Raw genomic sequence first — 20,294 nt, forward strand, 5'->3', positions numbered from 1 at the left:
GGATCAAATATCTGTATTTTTATTTAAACTCACAGGTTTTTAGACGATACATACACCTTCCAGATGATTCCACAAATTTCTTTTTATTGTATGTTGCAGAGCAGAGACTGAGAGCCAGGCCTACCGTAAGATGGCAGCCCAGAAAGGGATTGCAGTGGAGGACACAGACAAGGATTGGACAGAATATGGCAGAGAACAGGGAGAACATTTTTTTGAACGGCAACATTCCTGTGTTGACCTTAATCACTGTTACACAACACGGGGTAAAGGAGATGCACAACATTTTAGCTGAGCTTACTGTGTTTGAAGACATATTTACAGTATTAACTGATACATAAGCATACATATAACCTAGAGTTTCAATATCATTTAAATTTAAAATCAGATTTCCGATTTTTAAAATACAGATATATTGTCCGACTATATTGCAATTACTACTACAACCATTTTAATGCAAAGAAAGATATAAGGATACGGCTGTGGAGTTTTCCCCTTTTACATTAAAACGAGAAGGTTTTCCATTAATTTCAGAACAAAATACTTTGAGGTTGAACCTCGACTGTAGATGAGCTGTTATCATAGACCACTGCTTAATGTTGCAGTCTGGTGATGAAAAGAAACTCCAACTTTGAAATTTGTATTTCTTTGGTGAGTAGATTTTCAGTTTTTCTCTGTTGAGTTTAGGTTAGTGGAGCACACAGAGGTAGATTCTGTTTTCTGGAGAGCAGAGAATAAACAAAGTTTGCTGCTAATCATAAATGGATTACATAGGGAAAAAATATATTTGTCATACACTTACCCGTAACTTCAGGCGTTTCAGAAGTGCTTCACGAACCTGTCAGAATGACCAAGACATCATCAATGTTCACGTGACATCACTAATGCCAATATTGCAGTTTATTAAAATAGAACTTTTATTGAATCATCTGTTTATCATGTCTGTCTTGAAGACATTTCTTGTATTATTAAGCAACCTTGAATGACCAGCCCAGCTGTTCCCAATAGTATAATCTGGGGGTTAAAACTCGAGGTTACACCTCAGATCACATAAAAAAGTTACTTGTTCATCAGAGGGTGCTCTTACAGCACAGCTAACTTTTGCTTATTGGTGCCACATCTTTCTTGTTTGGCTCTTGTTTACATACGTAAGAAAATGTCTCCCTGGTCCTCGTGTGAACAAGTTAAAGAAAAAAAGTTTCATTTCAAAGATTTCACAAAAGGGAAATATGGGTTCTGAAGTTCTACAGAATCGAATTTTTTTTTTTTACAATACTCATTTAACACTTGGCACACACACACTACAATGCGATGAGAGACACCAGATCAGATATTGCTGTGGTTTGGAGGGCTTTTTTTTACTGTTACTGGGGTACAGTTCATATGATAGTGATGTCATTATAGTTACTTTACCATTTTGTCTCCTGGGCAGGTGGTCAAAAAAATAAACAAACCCTGTAAAGAAACACAGACACAGACACAGTTACTGGACGGGGAAGTTAGTCTTGCTCAGATTGGATTGGTTGAAGATGATATCAAACATACCTGAAATGCATTCGTTATGACAAAAGCATAATTGACTGCATATGCTATGGGCCCAGAGGTAAGGTCAAGATTTGTTACACCAAATCCAAGCATCCAGGTGATACCAAAGATGGGGGTCAGCAGGACCAATGACCTCATGACAGCTTTGACAGCATGGCTCTTTTTTTCATTGGACGCTCCCGTATTCATAGGATGGTCGATGAGCTTCAGAATAACCACCAGCATGAACATCATATTGATAAAAACAATTACACCAACTGGTATAAGAAATGTTATCATGGATCCATGAAATCCACGGTAAACCAGCCAGCAGGTGTCCTTGGAGAAATAGGATCCTTCTTTACCGATGTTGTTAGAAAGAAAAGTAATGAAAACTATGAGGAAGGGACAAACATATCCGAGGACCATGGAGAACTTCAGGTAGGTTCCCCTGCTCACCTCGTGGAATAGGAAAACTGCTTGATGAATGAGGGTTGTGCTCAGACACAGCATCCAAAAAAACACAGAGAGGTAAAAGAAATGCTTCAACACCACAGTGATACTACAGAGTGTCGGGGGGAGTTCCTCTGGCTTTAAAGATGCTAAGAAACAACAATGTGCGATAAGCAAGCACAGAGAAATGTTAATGTGGGCAGTATGCCGTAAATACAAAGTATTTGATTTAACTACTAAAGCCCAGACAGACAGTTCTGTCAACAGGCTCAAAACAAGTGATATGATCGATACTGAAACTCCAGCCAAGGTGATATCATGCAGAAAAGGGACCTTCAATGGTTTCTTAGCCATTAATATCGCAAAGGTAGAAAGATGGTTGCAAATGCAGCTTCCCTCATGGGAAGCACCTTTCCACTGACATCCCTGGTCCGACCAGCTTTTGGTCACGTTGTCCCATGAGACACACTTGACTTCAACATTCGGAGGTCTTTTACAAAACATTGGGAAGACAATTTCAATTGAAACAGAACTGGATGCTTTGCTCTCTGTGGAAAATGTTGTTGACACAACAATGCTGGAGGGATCAAACGCATCATAATTGTTGGGCAAATATTTATCCAGTTGTTTAAATCCGGTTGTTGTTACATTACCAACTTCGGTGCTTTCCAAATTGACTGTAGCATTAAGGACCTCATTAGTACACTTTTTACCTGGCACATTATAATTCTTACATACAACTACTTCCACGTTATCCTTTTGGATAATGTCAGTGATGTTCGCCTTACTAATTAATTTCTCAATAGACTCCAAGTATATTTCAGCTAATGTCATATTGTCTTCGCGTTTTTGTTCTTTCCACAATGTTTCATACGATGTTTCCATCAAATTGCTGGAGGAGAACACAAGTTTCTGGAAAAGAAGAAGAACAGTGTTTGACGTGAATTTAATTTATGTGTATTCATTCTGTATGAATGTTAGTACTTTGTTGTAAAATATCATTTCAAGTCAACAGAAGTGGATTCTCAGTTTCTCCATGCTGCCTGAAGTTTAGGTAGCCGTAACGTAAGATGTACTCACGGAAAATGAAAATTGATCAATAAGGTTTTAAAAACATTAAACTGTGTTGCATTGAGTGGTGATTTTTCACTGTAAATGTAATTAATATGACAGATTTTTTTTTGTCAGAATGACTGAATTATTTATAATTAATTAATTAGTTGTTAGTAGATTTGGGTGAAGTCTCAATAAGCCATCTGTTGGACATATGTGGTACTGCAGCTGGAACTAAAAAAATGTGTTCTGGTTCAATTTGATAAAACACATTTGTTTTCAACTCCCACTTGCTTTTTTTGTACCAATGAATTATTCAATTCAGTTTTGGCAGAGAAAATACATCAGACACTTTTGTTTTGTAGAATCCTAATATTAATGAGAGGAGAATCCTAATGTTTTTATTCAAATATATTTTACCAAAAAAGCACCTTACCAACTATTTTTACAAGGTTAAACCTAACATATATGCTTTGGTTAAATACAGCAAACCCTGAAGTAAATACATTAATTAAACTCTTTAAGTTGAATTATTTGCTAATTTTCAGTCATTAACGATGCAATGGGGAAAAATAATTAAGAAAAAGAAAATTCAAATTATAAGAGTAATAAGTGAAGTACCAGTTTAGATTTTCTTTTCATCCTAAACCTCAAATATCATGCATTGGATAAAGTACTTACTTCTACTGTCATTTCTTGATTGACCTGAACTTCTTTTTTGCTTAAAATTGACAGCACATCAACTGAGAAATTCATGTTGGCAAATGTCCTCATGGTCTCTGTTTGGTTAGTGATGTTGCTAAGGCTGGAAATCACTCCTTCAGCGTTCTCCTCCAATGTGCCGATGCCAATGCCGACCTGCTGCACAGGGACAAAGTACAATAAATTACTAGTCCCTAAAAGTTCATACACAACTGCAACAGCCATCGTAGGTCTGGACTTACCGTTGCTCTTTTGTGCATGTTATAGACATCCATGTGTACACATTCAGATTCCACCTGTTCCCACACAGTCGAATTGCTATTCAAAAAAATAATGCATATAAATATATATAATACTTTGTTGCAAGCCTTTTGAATTTTTTACACAGTTTACTTAATAAACATAGTGCTGAGTTCCCGCCCCACCTAACTACCTGCATTTCCTCCATTTATTTCCTTCTTCATTGTCACATTTTAACGTTGCACGGAACCCAGCTTTGGTATCTTCCCAGTCATCTTCAGCCGGACAGTACTTGTCGCCAACTGGAAGAAAGAAAAAGCATAATGAGAGTAAAAAATATTTTTAGAAGTTTAAAATACTGTAACAATATTATATGGATAATAAGAATAAAACAATCACATATACATTTTATTTTTGCTAATGTAGTGATTGAATTTCACTGAAGCCAGTAAAGATTGTAACATCCTTTGTTCATCCACAAATATTTACTGTGTTGTAAAACGTGAAAAGACACACAATCCACTGTTAGGCTGGTTCTAATATAATAAACTGTATGTATTTATATGGAATTTACTACTTTATTCCATTTATGTTAAAGAAATTCTGGGAACTTTCCAGGTAAAACTCAAATCCAGACTTAGTCTAATTCATTAACAGACAGGACAAAAGTGACCATGAAGTCAAAGGAACAATAATTTCTCTTTTGTAAAGGATGATATTTAAATGGCTGTACACCAACAAAACTGAAATAAATATATTAGAAAACTGAGACAACAATTGTGTTAGCCAGGGAAATGTACCACACAAAATGTACCACAAGTTACCTGAAATCCTTTATCTACAAACATATGTACGTGTATCTACGTAATGACAATTTAATCTTATTAAATCTTATCTTATATATTTTATTGATAACTCATTGAAAACAATTTATACGTACCACCTATGACGTTGATAGTTACTGTAGCGCTCCTATTTTGACCAAGTCTGTTCTCAAACATGCAAGTCATCTCGAGATTTTGTGTGAGTGAATTGCAGTCAATCACTGCCTTAGATTGGTAAACTAGTGAATTAGCCAAGCGAACTACAAGGAGAAAATATACACAAGTCATACATGGTCTTAACATGAGGAATCCTAGATGCTTTGAAAACAGCAGAGTCAAAACATATTTTCAAACAGGACAAGATTCAATTATGCAAAAGTAACTAACTAGATAGATCTTTTTTAAAAAGAAATCTTTTTCTATGTATCTCACAAAATAGTGACATTTAGTTAAAAAAAAGAACAAGAAACAAGAAAAGCTAGCTTACATCATAGCCAAAATGGGCTTTTCTTTTTTTTAATTATAGCAAAAGGAGATTTAGATCAGGCAAATAATTAACCAAAAGAATGACACAAATAGATGATGAAGATTATTACCTAAATTGTCTTAGATTATTAAAGACTATTTCAAAATAGCTTACAGATAAAAAAAACACACACGCGCAGAAAGCAGAAACCAAAAACCATAAACAGCTAAATGTTAGTCAAGAATAGCTATACTGAAGACAGACTAGAACTGAAACAACAGGATAATAACAAAAACTACAAAAAAAGATGTAGTACCCAAATCCACTAAAATGTGTTAATTCGAATAAAACTACTACAACTAGGAACAGAAAATCCACGTGCTATAATTTACCTAGAGAACTTCATTTGGTAAAACTGTAAGTAAGACATGAAATTTCAATAAAATTTCAATTAATTATTTAAAAATAAAACAACAACAACAAAACAATTGACCGCTGGGAAACCAGACTTTGGGACTGCCTCTGAGTCTAGTCAGTGAGTGAGAAGGACTTACCATGGGTGTTCTGTAGAATTGTAACTGATTGACTTGCCCATGTCACAGTGTAGTTTTCAGCGCTCCTCTGAATTGTACATTTTGCCTCGAATTGGACATCCTCGTTCTGACAGCGTGGAAACTGCGGGTGAGTGGTGATGTCGATGATTGGCAGGACAGCAACGTCCAGCACACCACTGGCAAAGTAATTTGTCACAATTGAATTTATCTTATTCTGGTAGCGACATTCAATCTTTCCTACAGAAGGAAAATACAAGCATGGACCAGGTTAGCGATTCCCAAACATTCCAATGCCAAGGCATGTTTTTTTTTCTTTAACTTTTATTCTGAATTACCTACTTATATAATTTGTGTAACACGTTAGCTTAAGGATCAGAGGGGATTCATAACAGCTGCAAACCAGCAGGTCTGCACAGATTATGAGATTATGCCGAAACTGACACACAAGGTGCATTCAGGTACCATCGATAATTTGACAATCCGAAGATTACGGCGTTATTTGGTTTTGTTGCTTTTTCCTTTTTAGCTTTCCTCCAATTTTCTGAGCCCCACTAACGCGTCACGACAAGTAGTACAGTATTGACAATTAACCTAACAACTGTGTTGTTTTTTTAAAGTATTCTTTAATATATAGTCTGCTGCAATTTTCTCAAAATAAAAAGATAATAATATAGCGGTAACCACGGGGATCCTCTTTCATTTCTGATTACTGGAGACGTTAATTGGTATGGATATTTGCCAGTAGAGTAATAAATCCAGTAGGTGGCAGTATTGCAATGTAATTTATGCGTATTACCCTTCATTTTTCTCGAAAATAGCTATTGTGACCCAGAACAACTGTTTTAAAAACAGACCGATTTAGCCATGAGAAAATAAAACCAAGCCTCAGAAACAAACATACCTGCCCAGAGTTCTGTTATTTTAAAGAGAGAGAGTGACCATGATTTTATTGTCCCAGATCCAACGTTGACTGTTATCCGAGACTCACTACCGTTGGTTATTTTATTGAATTGATTGTGCCACCACATTGGTATAACGTCAGGATTCAAAGTTGAGCAGGTGATGTTGTGCTTAGAGTTGTACTTCACAGGGTCCTCGAGTCCTGTCATGGTGACAGCACCTGCAGAAAAGACAATGTAAAATAATAAAGGATAAAATATATAGACAGTAGGCATACTACAGTAGGGAATAGAAACCTTTTATGTCCAGATTAAAGGAGGCATCCAGAGCTTGGGTCAGGTTTTCTGACTGGTCAGTAAGCTCTTGTGTGTTAATGGCGTCAGCCACTACAATTTCAAAATGAGCGATGACACTTCCTAAACTTCAGTCAGGAATAAACAGAAAGAATATGGTCACATGTTAAAAGCAAGACCTCAATATGTGTATATTTGTGAGTGTTTTATATGGTATTACCACATAAATTGTACCTGAATTTGTTTATTTTTAGGGTTTCAAATCCTGCCAAAGAGCTGTACGCACTTTTTAGCTGATTTAGCAAATTTAAGGCACAATTCTTATATTCGTCAGTGTGTTCTTCTTTCAAACAATTCTGATATGATTTTCTGATAGTCACAGATCCACTGATAGTAACTGTAGGAGAAAAATCAATAAATATAGAAAAATAAGAACATGATGATGTGAAAAATGTTGAAAATTGAACTCACAGGAGAACAGACACACAAAGAATATAGCAAAGGTAGATGGTGAACTGTTTTCTATTAATGCCTAAATAAAAGCTAAAGTTAAGTAAAGTAAGTAAGTAAGTAAGTAAGTGAGTAAAGTCAAGATCATGGCTAAAGGGTCAGTCACAACATAGCTTAGAATAAGCCAAAAGAACAGTAAAAATGGGCTAGGATTGGAGGGGAAAAGTTACTAAAGTAACAAAACAAAAACCAAAGAAAAAGAACAGCCGAAATCTGTAACCTTAAATGTTGGGCTAAAACTGATATACTGCACTGTATATATTGTGACACAATAATTAACATAATGTCACCTATGAAGAAAATAAAAGGGCTAAAAGTTAGCAATATGCTTTCCATATGAACAGCCAAAATTAACCCAAAAGATAAAGCATTTACAAAAAAAAAAAGTTAGCAGAAGAATAGATAAAACCTAGCCCGAATAGCTACGCACTGGAAGGCACAATTTTCAGTAAGAGATTTTTTCCACATAGGTAGAATAAAAATTAATACCTGTTTTGTTTGAAATACAAGTGTGATTGGATTTTTCGGAGAAGGTGCAGTTGTCGTTACAACACTGGTTGGACTGACAGACGTCATCACTCCATCTGTATTCCGGCTCACACTTACACACTCTGTTAGGAGAGACACGCTCACACACTGTTCAGGGAGGAGCCGAAAGTCAATGTGGTTCAACCCATAATGTCAATTTCTCTAAATCAAACCAGGAATGGAAAATCACCTGTTGTCATTCGAAGGTTGTCAACCTGGAAGTTCATGCTGTGGTTCTTAAATGGTTTCAGTATCTCTGTTACATTTTCCATCACATGTTTGTCTACATTCAGTTTTATGTAGTACATTTGATATGACTTTGCTGCAGAAGATTTATTAGACTCTGTGCCCTCACTGGACATTTCACAAGTCTGTGAAAAAGAAGAAAAAGCAGGAGAAAAAAAAAAACCATTAAATAACACCTGTGCAATATGGATGATTAAGCAGCAACGAAATATAGCTGTGTTTGTGACTCACGACACAATTGTTGAGTCCTGCAATGTAAAGTATTATGAAGACCCACATCCTGTAAATGGAAATAAAGATGATAAAAACATGAACATTATCAGCTCAGGACATTAACAAATGCAGCAGTTAAAACAGTCCTCTTTACATTGTATTTTCAGTCAGATTGCATATGGTGAAAATCATCGAGGTTTGACTACGGGGCTCACTACAGTGAGTGAAGAGGTGCTCCAGTGTAAATGGTTTTAGCTCTGAAAAGGCCACTTGTTAGCAACTGGTATGAAAATGGCTGAATGTTGGTGAAATGAAGCTTGATCAAGTAATACAGAAAAAGCCTGAGCAGTTAGATAAAACAGTAGCCAAACGTTGGTCCTGGAAATGATTCAAACATTTGAATACACATAAACAAATTGTGAGATGCTTGTATATATATGTATATATTGTGTATATAGTTTGAGATCTGTATATTACGAAGAAAGATCTACACAGAACGCCCCATCTGGTTTTACTGATAAACTAGGAGTCTAGGAAAATAATAAAGAAGAATAAAATCTATTTTTTTTATGTAAATCTTGTTCTTTTTTGAAGAACATGTGACTAAAATTGTTGTTATCTTACACAAAATAAAGAATGAAACAGATTATTCAACTCACCTTTTTATTTGGCCTGTATCACAGCAGCATGTCAGTGTTTTAAGATCTGTCTGTGTTCTGAAAAACAGTGGCAGGAAAAAAGAGGAGCAGGAAATAAACACCGGCAGCAGATTTACATAGAATTTGCACCAGATTGAGGTGAGTGAAGACGGCCTTTGACTATTGAACTATACGCCGTTTGTGTTGTTACAAATTCAAGTGCAGTAAAATTCAAATCCAGTTTAGTCTGAAAAGGATGCAGTATATAAAGGTCAAAAATAAACAGGAGCTTCTCACACACACACACATATGATCTTTTATCCATATGCATACATAGTAGACTATAAATGTTTATCTTGATATCAATGTATCTATATGGACAAGTGTGTGTATCTACAGTTAAATCAATGGATTTGATCCACAGATAAAGAGAGATTTATTTTTATTTTAAATATTTGCTTTTTAAATTGTTTTATTCTCTTATTCTATTTTTTACTGTTGCTTGTTTTAACATGCTTTATAAATGAAATGGCATTTCAATAAATTACCAGTCAATTTCATCAAACGGTAAAACTGTTTTTTGGAGTTAATTTTTGGTTTTCTTCATGTTACCCTCATATTTATCTGTTGGCTACTTTTTAGGTGCTTTTAGATCTTTTTTGTTATATATTTTCGTTTTTGTTTAATAAACTTTTTCAGATAATTAGCTGTGTTACAGGTAGTTTGGGAAAAAAGCATTTATTTAATGAAAAGTGAGAGAAAAATTCTTTCTGTGTGAATATTTTATGTTACAACGTGGACACCTGTGGCCTATAGAGAAGTGCAGCCTATATATTATTATTTTCTTTTTAAATGTAGTGGGTGCTGCTTGTATTCAGGTGGGTTCAATAGTCTGAAAATTATATGTAAATAAAGTACAGAAGTTGGAAAATGTCACCGTTACGTCTATGATGCAAATTTCTGACTGCACCGCACAACGTCATACTGACTGTATTCAAAATATATTTAAATGATTTAACTGAGCAGATCACTCATTTGTTGGAGTACAGCATAAAGTGTGTAGTGCTGCTGCCAGTTAACATTCTAACCAAGGACACCAACAAAATGTTACTTTGTTTTACCTTTTAAATGTCAATTTTTTTCTCGCAACTTTTTGTAGACTGCAGGTAAAGCCTTGCCACTGAACCCAGATAGGGTTTTCATTTATATCTGCAAAAAGAAGAAGAGAGAAACAAAAAACAACAAACAACATTTGATACAAAACATTTATTCTTGTATTAAAAATGTCCTTTCTTCTCTTATGACTGAGAAACTTCACTTCTACTAAATCCTTTTATATGACAAGTTCATGACACTGGTCCCATCCACACAGCGTCAGTAGTGCTGTACAACAATATATATCAGTAAGTGCAGTTCTATAACACACTTCACCACTATGTTATAGTACAGTGTCAGTAACAGCTCAACCACATAACAATAAGAATGTGTGTTGAGTTGGATTAACAGCTAGAACCAGGTTTCCAGTGTTTGTCTTCAGGTGTTTTAATTCTGTTCCAGTACAGTAGGAGGCCTCACACGCACGTTTCATGTTCCACATGAGTCATGTGAGCATCAGGAAGAAAAGTCTCCGTCTCTTCCTGAATCGGTCTGTCTTGTTGGGCCGACCTGTTGCTTTTTTGGCACAGCAGTTGTCTCTGTTGTACAGCGGGCTGGAAGGGCGAGGACCAAGCAGTTAATTTGACCGTTTTTAAGACTTAAGAACAAAATGCAACATAATTTGTTGTACTGACACATTCATCGGACACGAATCACAGAGTCCTGTCTGTAATAGAAACACTCTGTCTGTAGTCCACCTTCAGTTAGTTAACGTCCATCAGGTTTTGTAGAAGACAGATCATGGTAGACTTATTTACTGGTAATTCTGGTCTGTCAGCAGACAAGAGTTAACTTTATGTAAAGCTTTGCCTCTTATAATAATAATAATAAATAATAGAGGGATTACTTCAAAGTGGTTTTGTTATATAACATTTGTCTATTGTCAAGATAATTTTAGCTTTCTTTTTAACTGTTCTTTTCAAGTAATTAATTGATTTAATTTTAACTTTCTTTTTCCTGTTTTGACATTACCAAGAGAAAAAAAAAGGTTTGCAGAACATGTTCTTCCTTCTGAAATGTGACTTACTGTTTGTTCCAGCGGAGTCACACAGGACAGTTTCTTTTTCAAGTGTTCTGGCAGAAACCAGAAAATTTTCTGCAGTAACGGATAAATTGTGCCCGGTGTCACATCTTCTTTTTTCATTGGCCCTAAATAGACAACAGTTAGAATTAAATTCAAACAAACAGTAGCTTTCAAATAAAAGGTTTTAAAACGGAGAAGTCGCCACACCTGTGAGAAAACTGATGAGAAGTCCAACTACAATGACTACAATGCAGTTGAAGGCACTGTACCACATGTACGACAGTGAATACAATCGCTTTAACCCAGAGGGTCGGCTGTAGAACAGACACAAAAGATGAACTTGTTAATTCACAATGATAAAAATGCCAAACACTGTTCTGGATCAGCCAATCTTTTTTTCCCCAGAACATTTGCTAAACTTTGACCATTCATTTCATACCTCAGTGTGATATTACTGAGTGCAATCTGAAAAGCTGCAGCCGTATCATTGGACTGAGTGACTTTGCAGTCTAGGGTCTGTGTTTTGGAGCCAGACGTACGAGTAAGGATGGCCCCGATGCCGACCCAGAAGGCCATAGAAACACCAGCACCCAGACCTGCCACTGCTCCCTGAAAACAAATCACGCAGCAAACTGGGATTACTCAGTTATAATCAGAAGAAGTAGCAGCACAGCAAAAGACAACAGAACCTGATACAAATGATGTTGGGCTTACAATCGAGTTGGCAGATGGGAAGAACATTCCAAGAGAAAACAGTCCAAGGATGGGACCTCCAATCATCCCAAAGATTTTTAAAGCCACCTTAAGTTGAAACAGTGAGTCAACCAGCATAAATGTGGAGATAAAAAAAACCCCAAACAACTTATTTTGTAACAACTGGGTGTAAACTTACCAGTAAAACTGAGTCACCCATCAGGTGAGTGAGATAGGCCATGGCCAGACACAGCAGACCATAAAACAAGGCTTTATGAGAATATAAAAGTTCAGGAGCAAAGCTGTTATACAAATTAATATCATACAATATTTTTTTAAACAGATCAGGCATTTGAAATAACAACAATCAGTTTTCATACCATTCCCTAGTAGACTTTTAAATTTTTAATTACTATGTCTATGTATGTAAAATATGGAATCAGTTTTCTTGATTATGTAGAGGAAATTGTTTGCCTGCTAAACTAAAATATTGTTTTTCATGTTTCATAAATGTAAGTTACTTGTTTTAAATAATTAAATGACCCGTTATGTTCATAAAATAGATTGAATTGTGATAATTGTCAGTCTCTGTGTATTCTTTTTTGCACTGTCATCTGATCTGGGTTAATACTAGTGCCGTTGCAACAATAGCAGTGACATTTGAAAGCTAATCCTACCCAATCCTTTGGACAGCAGAATGGCTTTGCGCTGCGTCATTGCTGGGAAATGTGGTTTGATGAGATCCTCCATCGTTACAGTGGCCAAAGAGTTAAAAGCAGATGAGATGGTGCTGCACAAGAAAAGAAGAGCAGAATGATAAAACATAACACACAACCATTCTAATTTATCTTCTGGGGTTTTTTTGTAATTAAAAAAAAATCTAAGAAGATGAACTAGTAGTTTATACAGAATAACACATCAATAAATGATAATGTTGCAGTCTTTTACACATTGCTGGTGACTTACCTAAGGGCTGCACTAAACAAACACGCAACAAAGAGTCCAGGAAGTCCAGGTAGACCGTGAAGCATATCCATCACAAAATAAATCACCATCTGTGGAACACAGACACGTCACCACCATCACCACCATCATCATCATCATCATCATCATCATCATCAACACACTTGCCTGGAGCCGTCAGCCAGGATATTAATATATTTATCAAACATGTCTAAAACACTACAGGCACTGAAAAACATAAAAACAGTGAGTCAACAAGCTTATTATAACTGCACCAGATTCCACATCAAAAATGATGCAGTCGCTGCTCAGTATGGTGAACAGGAAATAAAAAACACCACAGAAGAAGACACTATACTTCTACACTAGCAAACATGTACTGATGCCCATTTTTTGATCGGGGGCAGCTGGTCAGACCAAATAAAGTGAAAACAGGTAAATGGAAGTCAACAGGCAACTGGGTCCAAAGAAATTCCTCACGAGTGAAAAAGCTGAATAGAGAGAGAGAAAATAAAATACTGACACCTACAGCATCCCTGGAGGAGGTGCTCAGTTTGTCAGAGTGATCTACCCCACAGTAACATGCAAACATGACCAGACCCATCACACAGCTGAGAGCCAGAGCCAACTGAAGGGAGGGAAAGACCATGTAACAAGACCTGCAAGAGAGACAAGAACATCGAAATATGAATGACACTCTGTCTCCTCATTGCTTAAATGAAAGCATTAATGTGGCGTTAGATCATACATCAACAGATGATGCCACAAAAAGTAAATGTTAATGCCAGGAATTGAAGTAAATCAATACTTTGAGCTGATTACCATGGTTTAGGTGAGTGGTATTCAAAGTGGGGTCACCAGGAGGCCCTAAGGGGTCCTCAAAAAATTGGAGGAAAGATAAGAAAAAAAATCAAAAAATTGGAGGAAAGATAAGAAAAGAAAAAAAAAGAAAACAAAAAGAAAAATGAACCCTATTAGGGATATGTGGTTCATCTGGGAATCAAACCAAGGACGCTCTGCTCTGGGCAAGCGTGCTAACCGTGACACTATGGAATAAAAGTTAATGTTCCTTTACATATTTTGTAGCATTGTCTATAGGGAGCATCAAAAATAGGCTGTGTACCTTACGGCCTCCTTTTCTGTGCGGGCGCTGAGATACCGCTGCACCTGAGTCTGGTTCACTCCGTACAAAGACAACATGAGGAAAACGCCGCCCACACCCAGAGTCCAGAAAGTGTGTCTCTCTGTAGGATCTGGGTTTATACTAAAACAGACAAAAAAACAGACCGTAAGAATCTTAAGAACAGACTTTTAAATGTGATACACACAACGGCCATATATACTTCTTTAAAATGTAATATTTGAACCCGTGACCTTCCAGAACCAAGTCCGCTTTCTAACCCCCAGGCCAACACTGACCCCTGTTGGTTCCATAGCGTAGCGGTTAGCACTCCTGCCTCTGAAGCAGAAAGCAGAGAGTCCTGGGTTTGATTCCTAAGGGCAGCCTGTTAACAGCATGTCTGCTGCTAACACAACATTTTCCCAAATATGGGATCAATATAGTACAAATGTATTTATTTTTATTTTACAAATCCACTCACACACTAACACAGAACCCATAAACTCACTGTGCTCACAATGCTTTCAGTCATGTTTGTGTGCTGTCTTTACCACAACTTAAAAAAACCACAACAACTTCATTTACATTTAAAATAATTAGACAATTGTAACAAATTGTCTTTCGTCTGTGTAATTTCTTTGGAAATCTGTGGACAAAAAATTAACAAAGTGTTATTGTATTTGGCTTAACTTTTCTTATTTTTTAATTGTTTTTTTTTACTTACTCAAAACTCGAGATTCGGTTTCCCTCCCAGACCTTTGTCCAAACATCCGAGACTCCTCCAGCCTTCTGAACCCCCACCACGATGACAGCCAGCTGTCCCGCAAACATCACTATTGTCTGAACCACATCAGTCCAGATGACAGCCTTTAAACCTCCCTGTTGGAACAAACACGACAGACCCAGGGCAATCAAACTGGGTCGAAATAAAAAAAACTTCATGCTGTGTAGTTACTCTTTAGTTAACACATGAGCACTAAATAAATTGATAAATAAATACAAAATTAAAATAAGTTTAAATATATAAAAATGATTAATTTCTATTAATTTCACACAGAATTTTCATTTTTTGTGATATTAAATCAACCTTTAACCGTAGAGAAAATTGATCTAAAAGTGTGGCAGGGATCTGAATATGCAGGAAGGCTAAGAGTCCTAACAGAAAAATCCATGCACACATTAAATGTTCAGTGTATAAAGGATTCAGTAACTCACCAATGCTGTGTACAGTGTGCAGACCAGTCCAGTTGCCAACACTGTACCCCATAGTTCTAGTCCAGTAACTGCATAAATAATAAACACAGTACTTGATAAACAGATACATACATACATACAAACATATTGAGAAAGTCAGTTACCCAGAAAAAAGGTTCTACATTTTTCTTACCTGCATTTAGTGCAAAGGCAGGAACATACACACAGACACCCATATAAATAACCTGCAGTTTCAACAATAAAGTCGATTAGACAAGTACAAAAAGTACACAAAAATATACTTGTACAGTGCAGTACAGACAAAGTTGTTCAAAAGTCAAATTAAATGGTAAATGAACGTTCAGACAGAGGTGACTATGAAAAACTTCAGATATGTCAAGACCACATATGGAAAAGGGACTCTTATCTGAGGAGTAAAGTATTCAGAGGAGAAAAAGCAAGTGCAAGTTGAAAGGTGTTGCACTCACCATTTGACATATGAAGGTCAGTGTTCCACAGATGCGCACCACTTTGTTAAAGCGCAGTTCAAGATACTGATTTAAAGAAAACAAAACAAAAAAAAACATCAAATTTATAAGCAACTTAGATACCACAAAATAAAACATTGAATTAATTATATTAAAACCTAAAGAAAATTTAACCTCATATGCACTAGAGAGCCGGAGTCTGTAGAACACTGGAATGAAAACATGGGCTGGAATGATAAGTCCCAGGATGTAGGCAAAGCCGATGAACCAGTACTGAGTACCGTAGGTGTAGATCTCTGCTGGTACACCAATGATAGCTACAGCCGACTGGAAGGAGGCGATGAGTGAAAGGGAAACGGGGAGACAGCCCATGCTTCTGTCTGCCATCAGGAACTCCTGCGTGGTGCGCTGACGTCCACCTGACAGGGCATAGTATAAGCCTATGCCCATGGAGACGGCAAGTAGGATGGCAAATACCACATAGTCAACAACCGTGAAGTGTTTCTGAACGGACAGGTCCATGGTTATCGTCTTGTGGGTGCAGTCGGGGAAGAGTTCTTCCGCCTACTGTCGCACAGTTTGATAGATGGGAAAAGTCTCCGTCCACACCCATGAGTCAGGACGGTGTCACAACCTTGAAGACAGAGACCAAACAGGATGAGTATCTATGATGTGATAAAGCGAGTCTCGGCACTGTGTTACCTTCACGACTGCTCTTTTTAACACGCTGCTTATGCTTATGAGCAATAAAGAAAAGAAAAACCCGAGATACTGTTTTAAAAACTGAATCTAAAAAAAACCCCCATGGTCAATAATTATAGGTCTTCTTACCATCATCATTTTTTTCTCTCTCTCTGTTTATTCATTATGTAATTAATTATTTATTATGTAATGAAACTGTACCATGCATAGAAGATGTGGGTCTGGCAAATGAAAGCATGTAATTATTAGAAAAATAATTTCTAATGTTACACATCAAGGGGGAATTAACATCTATGGAATATATTTACATCGGCATAGCTCTATCCAGTTCATGTATATCATCTATGTTTGAAAAAAAAAAAAAGAAAAAAAAAAGGGAAACCATTTGCCTAATGCTACCCTAACCAGTTTGCAACAGGAAAGCATTGTTTATTCGAGACAACCTCCAGTCTGAGACAAGGTCAAAACAATCCACGGGTCAACTTTCACCCAGTCTCCGATCCAGAAATAGTGTGTGCTGCTTTGTTTTAAAGGTGAAGTTTCGAGTTACTCTTCCACTGCCGACTGTTTTTGTTTTTATCAAGAATATTAACCGACTGTTAATCACTTAAACATTGACATATAACCTATCAAAACATCATCAAGTATTTCTATTATCAACCGATTTGGAATTCGTAATTCCTAGACAGAGCCTCAACAGTGATTGTAATCTGCAGTCTCACTAACGAGACTGATTTGATCCGCATGCTCGCAGAAAAAAACAAATCAACTAAACTACTAATTAACTAACCTTTTAATTAACTAAGCTTTTATTTTGTAAAATGCAGCCCAAGTCAACAACGTTTTAAGTAAATGAGGTCGTAAGAAAAATCACACGTGAAACTTGTTGAAACTTAGAAATTACACGGACTCACCTTTATATCGTTGCGCCTCGGGTTATTGGCACCATGTTTTCGTAACAACGTCCAACTGTCAAACATTCCTTAAATAAACGTTTTTCTGTTGTTTTTATATGTATTAACACGCGTATTTTGTTAATCACTGATAAATAAATCACATGCTGTATTTAATGTGCTGCGCTGTTCCACAAATGAAACGCTAACGCTAAACCGGGGATCGCTAAGTCTTTCCACATTATACCAACGTTTTTTGAAAATACTTCCGGGATGGTGTTAAACTTGGAGGTGTGGTTTTTAAAACGAAGCGTTCATGTACTACCAGGATAATTGGAATTCTAGCTTTAGAACGTTGTTCTTTACAAGTCTGTGTCGTTGTATGTTTCATTTGCATAAGATTAATACAAAATTATATTTTACTATTACGTATTGAGATTGAATAAGTGATCATTACTTCTTAAAGTGAAGTTTTTAATAACTACTGTGGTTTATTCGCTTTAAACAGATGATTAGTTACTTTCTATATATTTTGAATTCACCTAAATGCATCTTAAATGAGGACGTACAGCCGCCAAAATCAAAAACCCGGATATTGCTGTTTGCATTTGCACACTAAACAAAACAATTAGAAAACTGAACATGGATACAGTGCTTTCGAAAGGTAACGTTTACAGTACATGTGTTTAATTAAAGGAAACGTTTGCCTGATACATTTTTGGCGAGCTAAAGCTACCGTCGGATTAGCCTCTCTTTCCCCCTCCTATCCACGGTAAAGCTTATGTATCGATTTGTTGTTGTGTGTTATGTTCTATTCTATTCGCAGGCGTTTTCAGTCATTTTGGTTTACTGGAAGTTCAGGCAAGGAACCGCTTGATACGTCCCCAGCAATCGAGCCGTGTGAAGGAGCTGAAGGCTGAAGTCGCCGCGCTGAAGATAAAGAGAGAACAACTGAAGGCAGAGATACAGACACACAAGGTTACATTCGAGATGCTACCGTGCAGTCATAGGCATTGCAATAATTCTACTTGTTTTAGGTCAAAACTGTGAGATAAGATAAGAAATTATGAAGTAACTAATTAGTACTTTTCGAAATGCACCACTGTTCAACAAGTACAGTGACTGACTAGATTTGACAGTTTCTTTTAACATGCCTTTTTAATTCTGCCTTGTTTCTGTTTTCGTACAATAGACTCTTCAGAAACTGAGGCTATCCGTGGATAAACAAAGTATAGACAAAGAAGTGGAGGAAATGGAGGAAGAGTTTGCAGACACAGAATTACTGAAGCTTATGGCCAAACATTCACATATAAAAGATCTTATCTACGCCCATCACCTCCTGGGTACTGTGCGTTATTATTTTGTTAGCAACTAGAAGATAATACAGAAAACACATTCCGTGCCCTTTTGACTGTATTTTTGTTTCTTTTTGTTTAATTTTTTTAAATTCTATATTTATTTAATCATGTCACTAGGCGGCTACAACATCATCAAGACAAACAATGATAAAGCAGTATGTGTCTCCTTGGCAACAGCCTATGAGGGCTTCTACTTGGATACCTACAACCTGGAAATAGACCTCAGGTCTGTGCTAAGGATCAGTCATCACAACATCCCCCCGTTCATTCCTCTGAACAGCCTGGCAGAGCAGAGTAACATACAGACAGACGTTAAAGCTTTTCTTGAACTCCTCAGTCTGCACCTCAACGCATATGCTGGACGTAAGCAGCAGCTGAAGCTTGTTAAGGTAAATTCTGAAAAAGTTTAACACCTGACCTTAGTACTGATATCTAGTGTCTGGAGTATGGCAATTAGTCAGGTTTTTCTTTTTTTTTTTCAGGATTATTACCCCCACCCCATTAATATGACCCCCCCCCCATTCCAAAACTGTATATTCCCTTTGATTTTTTTTTTAATTACAAATTAATTAACTTTAACATTGGCACAATTCAAAAGTATTCTCTTAAGTGGCGGAGGTGTTCTCCACTTTGAGGAACTATGTCCTAATGTAAATTTTGTACACTGCATTATACGTTCAAACAATCTAACTTTTAGCACATTTTTGTGGGGTTTTATTGCATTTTGGTACATCTTAAGCAATTTCCTTAACTTCCTTTTTGGCTATATTGGCCACTTTTAGCCTATTTTGTATCTTGGTATAACCTATAGCCTTCAAGACGTGTTTTAGGTTAGTTATCTTATGTTTATACTGCTTTGACTTCAATAGTTTGTCAAAAACCTACCTTTTTTGCATTTACTTAAAATACCAGTTTTAGGTAAATGTGTTTATTATGAACTACAAAACAACTTTCACTGACTACAATTTTATACCTCATTTACAGGAGCAGTTCAAGTCTGTAGAAGTGATGGAGAGCAACACATTGTGTACATTACTGGTGTTGATGTTTACTGCATCCACAAAGAGGACTCCTGTCCTCTGCACATTGGACTACTCTGACCATACCAAGAGTCTTCCTACCAGAGTCCTCTTTGAGTGTGAAGGTAGGGAAGTTAAATCAGGCCAGACTATCATGAATGTGTGAGTGAATGTTGAACAAAATAATTACATTTTCTGGTTTAGCAAAAATGAAAGTAATCCCGTATTGGAGCATAAACATTTTTCTTGTACATTTTACCTGTTTTTGTAGATAGTGATCTTCCCAACTCTCCAGAGTGGAAGGAACACTGCAGCCTGCTGATGGAAACACCAGTGCACAAAGCTCTAATGATCTTGAGGAATGTGGGGGATATTATTTAATCTATTCTCAAATAAAGAGACAAAGTATAATCTTTTTATAATTTTTATCACATTGTTCATAATAAACATTTTTCTTGTAAATGTTGTGTAAAGGATGCAGTTATTTTCATTTCCTCTCAGAAGTTTCCAGTATTTCTATGCCACTTTTGTCCCTGAGACTCTG

At 36.5% G+C, this 20,294-nt stretch overlaps 4 protein-coding genes across 7 annotated transcripts in view; 2 read left to right on the forward strand and 2 right to left on the reverse strand.

The window, feature by feature from the left end:
* Window positions 1-323, forward strand: part of ankrd66 (ankyrin repeat domain 66) — a 1,249-nt gene extending 926 nt beyond the window's left edge. Inside the window, exon 3 of the mRNA XM_025062491.1 lies at window positions 96-323. Within this exon, the coding sequence (XP_024918259.1) occupies window positions 96-292 (197 nt within the window). The 3' untranslated portion in view covers window positions 293-323. The remainder of the gene's footprint in view (window positions 1-95) is intronic.
* A 254-nt stretch (window positions 324-577) lies between these two features.
* adgrf3a (adhesion G protein-coupled receptor F3a) lies at window positions 578-10,427 on the reverse strand. 3 transcript variants are annotated; one of them, XM_017035782.2, is made up of 17 exons: window positions 10,263-10,427; window positions 9,163-9,219; window positions 8,522-8,570; window positions 8,235-8,415; window positions 8,006-8,152; window positions 7,241-7,403; window positions 7,010-7,134; window positions 6,715-6,933; window positions 5,814-6,050; window positions 4,910-5,053; window positions 4,163-4,271; window positions 3,972-4,047; window positions 3,709-3,885; window positions 1,543-2,886; window positions 1,411-1,452; window positions 800-835; window positions 578-717 (listed from the first exon to the last, which is right to left on the reverse strand). In XM_017035782.2, exons 1-17 carry the CDS (start codon window positions 10,391-10,393, stop codon window positions 661-663), a joined length of 3,294 nt encoding a protein of 1,097 aa, XP_016891271.1. In that variant the 5' UTR covers window positions 10,394-10,427; the 3' UTR covers window positions 578-660. The 3 variants fall into 3 exon arrangements, with proteins under 3 accessions (XP_016891271.1, XP_008308979.1, XP_016891273.1); XM_008310757.3 differs by having other exon boundaries at window positions 3,709-3,888; XM_017035784.2 differs by lacking the exons at window positions 7,010-7,134; window positions 7,241-7,403 and having other exon boundaries at window positions 3,709-3,888.
* On the reverse strand, window positions 10,393-17,619 carry LOC103379277 (sodium-dependent multivitamin transporter-like). Of its 2 annotated transcripts, XR_003051697.1 has the most exons (17): window positions 17,395-17,619; window positions 15,953-16,412; window positions 15,779-15,844; window positions 15,484-15,535; window positions 15,312-15,379; window positions 14,821-14,975; window positions 14,100-14,240; window positions 13,506-13,635; window positions 12,980-13,068; window positions 12,691-12,803; window positions 12,213-12,283; window positions 12,035-12,121; window positions 11,760-11,929; window positions 11,528-11,634; window positions 11,324-11,445; window positions 10,932-11,067; window positions 10,712-10,850 (listed from the first exon to the last, which is right to left on the reverse strand). XR_003051697.1 is itself a non-coding variant. In XM_008310768.3 (16 exons), the coding sequence occupies exons 2-16, from the start codon at window positions 16,298-16,300 to the stop codon at window positions 10,713-10,715; spliced, it is 1,857 nt and encodes a 618-aa protein (XP_008308990.1). In that variant the 5' UTR covers window positions 16,301-16,412; window positions 17,395-17,616; the 3' UTR covers window positions 10,393-10,712. The 2 variants fall into 2 exon arrangements, 1 of the variants encoding a protein (XP_008308990.1); XM_008310768.3 differs by lacking the exon at window positions 10,932-11,067 and having other exon boundaries at window positions 10,393-10,850; window positions 17,395-17,616.
* Window positions 17,620-17,865: 246 nt separating this feature from the next.
* Window positions 17,866-20,212, forward strand: cenpo (centromere protein O). The gene is made up of 6 exons (XM_008310797.3): window positions 17,866-18,037; window positions 18,200-18,351; window positions 18,566-18,716; window positions 18,849-19,120; window positions 19,716-19,875; window positions 20,022-20,212. The coding sequence occupies exons 1-6, from the start codon at window positions 18,016-18,018 to the stop codon at window positions 20,129-20,131; spliced, it is 867 nt and encodes a 288-aa protein (XP_008309019.1). The 5' UTR covers window positions 17,866-18,015; the 3' UTR covers window positions 20,132-20,212.
* The last annotated feature ends 82 nt before the right edge of the window (window positions 20,213-20,294 follow it).

Source organism: Cynoglossus semilaevis, chromosome 1 (genome assembly GCF_000523025.1).
Source record: "Cynoglossus semilaevis isolate Cse_v1.0 chromosome 1, Cse_v1.0, whole genome shotgun sequence".
NCBI classification, from domain to species: domain Eukaryota; kingdom Metazoa; phylum Chordata; class Actinopteri; order Pleuronectiformes; family Cynoglossidae; genus Cynoglossus; species Cynoglossus semilaevis.

Excerpts from the sequence above, each read along its gene's own strand:
- adgrf3a (XM_008310757.3), bottom strand. The coding sequence starts at position 10,393 with ATGTTGTTTGTTGTTTTTTGTTTCTCTCTTCTTCTTTTTGCAGATATA. Across the intron at positions 9,220-10,262 it reads AAAAAATTGACATTTAAAAG|AACACAGACAGATCTTAAAA; the intron begins GTAAAACAAAGT and ends ACTGTTTTTCAG. Across the intron at positions 3,889-3,971 it reads ACATGCACAAAAGAGCAACG|CAGGTCGGCATTGGCATCGG; the intron begins GTAAGTCCAGAC and ends GTCCCTGTGCAG.
- LOC103379277 (XM_008310768.3), bottom strand. The coding sequence starts at position 16,300 with ATGGACCTGTCCGTTCAGAAACACTTCACGGTTGTTGACTATGTGGTA. Across the intron at positions 12,284-12,690 it reads TCTGCTGTCCAAAGGATTGG|CCTTGTTTTATGGTCTGCTG; the intron begins GTAGGATTAGCT and ends ATTCTCATAAAG. Across the intron at positions 12,122-12,212 it reads TGGGTGACTCAGTTTTACTG|GTGGCTTTAAAAATCTTTGG; the intron begins GTAAGTTTACAC and ends TTTCAACTTAAG.
- cenpo (XM_008310797.3), top strand. The coding sequence starts at position 18,016 with ATGGATACAGTGCTTTCGAAAG. Across the intron at positions 18,038-18,199 it reads GGATACAGTGCTTTCGAAAG|GCGTTTTCAGTCATTTTGGT; the intron begins GTAACGTTTACA and ends TTCTATTCGCAG. Across the intron at positions 19,121-19,715 it reads AGCAGCTGAAGCTTGTTAAG|GAGCAGTTCAAGTCTGTAGA; the intron begins GTAAATTCTGAA and ends CCTCATTTACAG.